The sequence below is a fragment of the Coregonus clupeaformis genome, unplaced genomic scaffold, assembly GCF_020615455.1.
Source record: "Coregonus clupeaformis isolate EN_2021a unplaced genomic scaffold, ASM2061545v1 scaf0131, whole genome shotgun sequence".
NCBI classification, from domain to species: domain Eukaryota; kingdom Metazoa; phylum Chordata; class Actinopteri; order Salmoniformes; family Salmonidae; genus Coregonus; species Coregonus clupeaformis.
The window spans coordinates 457,395-465,254 of record NW_025533586.1 but is presented as its reverse complement, the minus strand read 5'-3'; the positions used below and the strand labels follow the sequence as shown (position 1 = coordinate 465,254).

The window sequence follows — 7,860 nt, the reverse complement described above, 5'->3', positions numbered from 1 at the left end:
TGTCGAGGCACAGAACTGGGGAAGGGTACCAAAAAATGTCTGCAGCATTGAAGGTCCCCAAGAACATAGTGGCCTCCATCATTCTTAAATGGAAGAAGTTTGGAACCACCAAGACTCTTCCTGGAGCTGGCCACCCGGCCAAACTGAGCAATCGAGGGAGAAGGGCCTTGGTCAGGGAGGTGACCAAGAACCCGATGGTCACTCTGACAGAGCTCCAGAGTTCCTCTGTGGTAATGGGAGAACCTTCCAGAAGGACAACCATCTCTCCAGCGTTCCACCAATCAGGCCTTCATGGTAGAGTGGCCAGACGGAAGCCACTCCTCAGTAAAAGGCACATTACAGCCCGCTTGGAGTTTGCCAAAAGGCACCTAAAGCACTCTGACCATGAGAAAGAAGATTCTCCGGTCTGATGAAACCAAGATTGAACTCTTTGGCCTGAATGCCAAGCGTCACATCTGGAGGAAGGACTGGAGGACCTTGTTGGTGATGCAGATGTAGCAAACTACAACCAGTATGCTCATGGCCCAGAACAAGACATCCATTTACACAAACACAACTGTTTGAAGTCTGATCCCGGCTGGGCTCTTCATGGACATACAGGAAGCGTCCGTCTTGTTGCTGGCACCCTGATTGGTCAGGATAATGGTAGGAAGAGCAGTGGCTCCAAACAGCACCACCCACACAAAGGTAGACAGTACCTTACCGAAGACAAGGTTCTGACCCAACAACCTGCCATAGGGCCTGATGATCTTGACGAAGCGGTCCAGGCTGATGAGGCCCAGTAAAGTGATGCTCGTATACATGCATGTGTAGAAGATTACTCCTGAGTAGCGACAGGAGAACGCTCGTAACCCCACAGATTTCATAGGAAGTTTACTGGCCGCAATGAGAGGCATGGTCAGGGTCATGAGAAGGTCAGCGGCCACAAGGTTATTCAAATACACCATAAAGGTGGAGGTTGAGCTCAGGTGCAGGGAGACCCAGGACGCGACCCCATTCAACAGCAAGGCAAGCGGGAAAATTACAAAGTACAGACATGGGATAACCACATCTAGGTCGTCATAATTGAAAGCGCCACAGTCCAGAAGAAGAGGTGGGGATGCCAGGTTAGATGTCAGGTTAGATGTCAGGTTGGATGCCAGGTTGGATGCCAGGTTAGATGCCAGGTTGGATGTCAGGTTAGATGCCAGGTTAGATGCCAGGTTGGATGTCAGGTTGGATGTCAGTCTGGATGCCAGGTTAGATGTCAGATTAGATGCCAGATTAGATGCCAGGTTGGATGTCAGATTGGATGCCAGGTTAGATGCCAGGTTAGATGTCAGGTTAGATGCCAGGTTAGATGCCAGGTTAGATGTCAAGTTAGATGTCAGGTTAGATGTCAGGTTAGATGCCAGGTTAGATGTCAGGTTAGATGTCAGGTTGGATGTCAGGTTACATGTCAGGTTAGATGTCAGGTTAGATGCCAGGTTAGATGCCAGGTTAGATGCCAGGTTAGATGTCAAGTTAGATGTCAGGTTAGATGTCAGGTTAGATGCCAGGTTGGATGCCAGGTTAGATGTCAGGTTAGATGTCAGGTTGGATGTCAGGTTAGATGCCAGGTTAGATGTCAGGTTAGATGTCAGGTTAGATGTCAGGATAGATGCCAGGTTAGATGCCATTGTAGCATCTGAAAAAGGGATAAGAAAAGTTATGGAAATATCTCAGTCTAATCCATTGTCTGCCAAATGAGGAACTTATTCAAGGGCTCTCCTTGGTCAATACAAAAACATGAAAAATGAAAACCTTTGAATCCCCTTGCATCATTTAACATGATTTGCATTACTTTTGTTATCTTATACACCTGCATCTACATCACTGAACTACCCCCTCCTCTGTCCCTATCGTCTGTTAGCATTAGCTTATAGACCTGTATGTAAATCCTCACTGAACTACCCCCACCTCTGTCCCTATCTAAGTTACATACATAGGAGTACTTGCCAGTTTCTTTCTTTAAACAATTGGGGCCAAAGCCCTGAGAACCATTGATAGTTACAAGGGAGTGTATGTTGATGATACATTCATTTTCAGCTAGTGTACAATACAACGTCAATTGAATATTGAACATAAAGGATACCTTAAAACAATCATCTCACTATTTGGTATGGTGGGAGTTATTTTAATGATTTGAAGTGACAACCAACTGAAGTAGGACTGAAGGACTGAGACTGGAGTGAATGCTGACAGGTGTAGTGTTTAGATAGCAGTGCTAATTAGTTTTTCCCTCTGCCTAGGCTCTTTCATTCATTTGCGTTAAGCATTAGTAGTTAATACAATTATTCAAGTCAATGTAGTTGGTGTCATCTGAATTATATTTCACTTGAATGGACGTTACGAAACTCACCAGCAGGTATATCTCACTGGTCATCCCCAAAGCCAACACCTCCTTTGGCCGCCATTCCTTCCAGTTCTCTGCTGCTAATGACTGGAACGAACTGCAAAAATCTCTGAAGCTGGAGACTCTTATCTCCCTCACTAACTTTAAGCATCAGTTGTCAGAGCAGCTTACCGATCACTGCACCTGTACACAGCCCATTCTGTAATTAGCCCACCCAACTACCTCATCCCCATATTGTTATTTATTTTGCTCATGTGCACCCCAGTATCTCTATTTGCACATCATCTTCTGCATATCTATCATTCCAGTGTTAATACTAAATGTAATTATTTTGCACTATGGCCTATTTATTGCCTTACCTCCATAACTTACTACATTTGCACACACTGTATATATATTTTATATTGTGTTATTGACTGTATGTTTTGTTTATCCCATGTGTAACTCTGTGTTGTTGTTGTTTTTATCGCACTGCTTTGCTTTATCTTGGCCAGGTCGCAGTTGTAAATGAGAACTTGTTCTCAACTGGCTTACCTGGTTAAATAAAGGTGAAATAAATAAACTTCAGATAGCTGTTTCTGAGCACTAATGAAATCATACAACTTTTTTTCCTCCATTGATAGAAATCTCTTAAGACAACAAGAGAAGCCAACCCACAAATCTGTGTAAAGAATCATGAATGTTTTATAACTGTTTATTACATATTTAGAAACTATATAATCTGTAAACAAATGAATAACAATTTATATCAATTTATATATATTTACTGTACGTATAAACCCATTATAATTCATTTTAAGTGTACCTTGATGAAGCAATGCATAAAACAGCTCAGAGTAAAGATAAGAAGAGACAAAACTAAAAGATTTACTCACCTATCTGAAGACGATCAGTGATCAGACAGGACAGTACTGTGGAACTCTGTCACAGCGCCAGTGTACAGTATATGAGACTCACACCTTGAATTTCCCTTGAAATACCCAAGAAGGCTGTACATGTCCAGACAGATGCAAATCCAGGGAAATAGAGTGCCACTAAAGCAACAGTGAGACCAGGTTATGCTATTGTGACTCTCTGATGTAGTGTATGATTTGCCCAACATTATTTGACCCAATATAGTCTCGTTTTGACATATTGTAGATTAACCTGGCAACCAGAAATATATCTGAAAGCTAATAGGACCACTATATTCCTTTATTGGTATGTTTTTAAATAGTATACAATATACTTTACTTGTCCATTTACATGGAAATTCATTTTGTGAATTCAACATACAAACAAACATAAACAATACACCATAGTAACACAATATGGAAAACACCGGAAAGCTAACAGTTAGCCTAATGCACACATATTCAGTCCCTGCGGCCTATTGTCCGACCATGCATTGGTACTATATGCAGTAAACCATCATCACCATAATCATCGTCACTACAAACATCATAAAACAAGATTATGCATTCTGTATGGTCTATTCTCTTGGTGTAAATGTATGGACTTCAGTAGTACATCATACCCTGTGGATTCATTTCTAATATACAGTGCTTTCGGAAAGTATTCAGACCCCTTGACTTTTTTGACATTCTGTTACTTTACAACCTTATTCGAAAATTGATTGAATTGTTTTTTCCCCCTCATCAATCTACACACAATACCAAATACTGGCAAAGTAAAACAAAAACAAAAGAATAACTGAAATATTACATTTACATAAGTATTCAAACCCTTTATTCAGTACTTTGTTGAAGCACCTTTGGCAGCGATTACAGCCTCGAGTCTTCTTGGGACACCTGTATTTGGGGAGTTTCTCCCATTCTTCACTGCAGATCCTCTCAAGCTCTGTCAGGTTGGATGGGGAGCATCGCTGCACAGCTATTTTCAGGTCTCTCCAGAGATGTTCGATCGGGTTCAAGTCCGGGCTCTGGCTGGGCCACTCAAGGACATTCAGAGACTTGTCCTGAAGCCACTCCTCGTTGTCTTGGATTTGTGCTTAGGGTCGTTGTCCTGTTGGAAGGTGAACCTCGCCCCAGTCTGAGGTCATGAGCGCTCTGGAGCAGGTTTTCATCATGGATCGCTCTGTACTTTGCTCCTTTCATCTTTCCTTCGATCCTGACTAGTCTTCCAGTCCCTGCCGCTGAACCCCCCCCAGCATGACGCTGCCACCATCATGCTTAACCGTAGGGATGGTGCCAGGTTTCCTCCAGACGTGACGCTTAGCATTCAGGCCAAAGAGTTCAAACTTGGTTTCATCAGACCAGAGAATTGTGTTTCTCATGGTCGGAATCCTTTAGGTGCCTTTTGGCAAACTCCAAGCGAACTGTCATGTGCCTTTTACTGAGGAGTGGCTTCCGTCTGGCCACTCTACCGTAAAGGCCTGATTGGTGGAGTGCTGCAGAGATGGTCGTCCTTCTCGAAGGTTCTCTCATCTCCACAGAGGAACTCTGGAGCTCTGTCAGAGTGACCATCGGGTTCTTGGTCACCTCCCTGACCAAGGCCCTTCTCCCCCGATTGCTCAGTTTGGCCAGGTGGACAGCTCCAGAAAGAGTTGTGGTGGTTCCAAACGTCTTCCATTTAAGAACGATGGAAGCCACTGGGTTCTTGTGGACCTTCAATGCTGCAGAAATGTTTTGGTACCCTTCCCCAGATCTGTGCCTCGACACAATCCTGTCTCGGAGCTCTACGGACAATTCCTTCGACCTCATGGCTTGGTTTTTGCTCTGACATTCACTGTCAACTGTGGAACCTTATATAGACAGGTGTTTGCCTTTCCAAATCATGTCCAATCAGTTGAATTTACCACAGGTGAACTCCAATCAAGTTGTAGAAACATCTCAAGGATGATCAATGGAAACAGGTTGCGCCTGAGCTCAATTTCGAGTCTCATAGCAAAGGGTCTGAATACTTATGTAAATAAGGTATTTCTGTTTTTTGTTTTATTTGATAAATTAGCAAAAAGTTCTAAAAACCTGTTTTTGCTTCGTCATTATGTGTAGATATATTTCATCAATTTTAGAATAAGGCTTTAATGTAACAAACTGTGGAAAACTGTCGCAGCCGGCCGCGACCGGGAGACTCATGGGCGGCGCACAATTGGCCCAGCGTCGTCCAGGGTAGGGGAGGGAATGGCCGGCAGGGATGTAGCTCAGTTGATAGAGCATGGCGTTTGCAACGCCAGGGTTGTGGGTTCGTTTCCCAGGGGGGGGGCCAGTATAAAATATATATATATATATATATATATATATTCACTAACTGTAAGTCGCTCTGGATAAGAGCGTCTGCTAAATGACTAAAATGTAAATGTAAAAAAAGTAAAGTGGTCTGAATACTTTCCGACTGCACTGTAACTAGTAGGATAGTACATCACACCTGGTGGATTAATTTATAATATTACTAGTAGGATAGTACATCATACCTGGTGGATTAATTACTAATATAACTAGTAGGATAGTACATCAGACATTGTGTAATAACCCTAAACCTCTAATATGACTAGTAGGATAGTTAATCCTCCACCAGGGGGCAGTATGATAATCTGTGAAACAGAACTTCACACAACAGAAAGTAGATCATTCCAAAGAGTTTTAATTTTCTATACAGGCACAGGAGTCTCCCTGGGGAGTCTCCTGTGTTGGGGTCTGATCCTCTGTTGTGTTGGGGCTGGACCCTTTCCCAGTGAGCCAGCTACAGGTCCCAGGTGGGAGACGGAACATCTTGAACAGGTTGGTCCTGAAGGATTTACAGAGGAAGAAGTAGATGAGAGGGTCCAGACAGACGTTCATGGCTGACATCCACAAGGTGATCTTTTTAGAGATCCGTAAGGTGGCCTTAGTGCAGCTGGTCGTTGAGGTAACCTGAAGCTGGGTGTAGGGGACACGTACGGCGTGGTATGGGCCGAAACACACCAGGAAAACCACCAGAACCAAAAACACCCTCACTTTGGTTTTATGCCTCCCCTCGTCATTGCTGCTTCCTGATTTCCTGTATGATTGAACAACTTTTCTCGCTATGCATATGTAACAGAAACAAATAAGAACAAACACCATCCAGAAGATCGCGCTGTTGAAAATGACCACGCCTCTGTGAAAAGCCTGTCCTGCATCGCTCTTCATTTTCATACAGTATTCTTTAGTCTTGTTTGTGGGAACCTGATTGGTCAGGATCATGGTTGGAATGACATTAGTGGCCAACAGCACCACCCAGATGGAAGCAGACAGCACTTTGCCGAAGACCAGGTTCTGACCCAACAACCTGCCACAGGGCCTGACGATCTTGAAGAAGCGGTCCAGACTGATGAGGCCCAGTAGAATGATGCTCATGTACATACAGAGGTAGAAAATAACATCAGAGTAGCGACAGGTAAAGGCCTTCAGAGTCAGAGGAGCACTGGGCAGGATAGTGGCTGCTTTGAGAGGGATGGTCAGGGTCATGAGAAGGTCAGTGACCACAAGGTTCTTCAGATACACCATGAAGGTGGACGTTGAGCGAAGTTGCATGCAGACCAAGACTGCTACCCCATTGATGATGAGGGCTGGGATGAACAACAGGAAGTAGAGACTTGATATAGCCATATTTATGGTATCTTCATTATAACCACAGTCCAGTGGAGGGGGGAAGTGATGCCATTGTGGCTACTAGTTTTGAGGAATCTGCAAATGAGGTTAGCAAGAAAAATTATTAAAATAATAATTAATTCATAGATTAAAGGGGAAATCTGCATTGGTACATCAATTTTTGGAATTTTGAATAAATGATATGTAGCCATTGCTTCTTGAAGAATATAATTTAAGAATATAAATGGATCATGTGCTTATTTCAACTATCATACCCCAAGAAGAAATAATTGGAAAAGCAACAATCATAGCAAAATATCAACTTAATTCTTATCAAAACATCATTTCACATCCAATTAATGTTATCTGAAATGACAAAATTACCAAAACAGACTGCTATTTTACCAAAATGACCGTTAACCTCAATTCCATATGTTAATAATCTAACATATGGAATTGTTTTAAGATGGTCATACCATGGATCATTTAGCTATTTGATTTGGAATTTTAGGATGCCTTTAGGTATAGAAAAATACATAGAAAAGTTATTTGATAAAATATTGAATCTGGCCTTTCCTATTATAGCCCACGCATTGAATAACACATTCATAAATGTCAAAAAAGACAGTAAAAAAAAATAATCATAAGAAATAAGGTTTTGAAGTGTCTGTCCTATATGTAGGAAGTTTAGGAAATATTGTAGTTTTTTTGGACACATATTTAACCCCTTATTTTTGTTAGCACAAAACTACCTCCATACTTCCATTCATTTGCATGGGTTACCTTCCGACGAGTCCCGTGAAACTTGTGGGGGTCATAGAGCAAAACGGAGAACATTGTGTTCAAGAGAGTCTCCCCTTTCCACAGGGTGGTTTGTAGCCCAAACGGTTTGGACGCTACAGACAGAAGTTGGCATATCTCAGAGCCGACTAGGTG

The 7,860-nt window shown here is 42.6% G+C and overlaps 2 protein-coding genes across 2 annotated transcripts; both read right to left on the bottom strand.

Annotated features, from left to right (window-relative positions):
- Window positions 1-475: 475 nt before the first annotated feature.
- On the bottom strand, window positions 476-1,724 carry LOC121566984 (P2Y purinoceptor 12-like). Its single transcript, XM_041876935.2, has one exon. It carries the CDS (start codon window positions 1,656-1,658, stop codon window positions 543-545), a length of 1,116 nt encoding a protein of 371 aa, XP_041732869.2. The 5' UTR covers window positions 1,659-1,724; the 3' UTR covers window positions 476-542.
- Window positions 1,725-5,955: 4,231 nt separating this feature from the next.
- On the bottom strand, window positions 5,956-6,942 carry LOC121566983 (P2Y purinoceptor 13-like). Its single transcript, XM_041876934.2, has one exon. It carries the CDS (start codon window positions 6,940-6,942, stop codon window positions 5,956-5,958), a length of 987 nt encoding a protein of 328 aa, XP_041732868.2.
- Window positions 6,943-7,860: the final 918 nt, after the last annotated feature.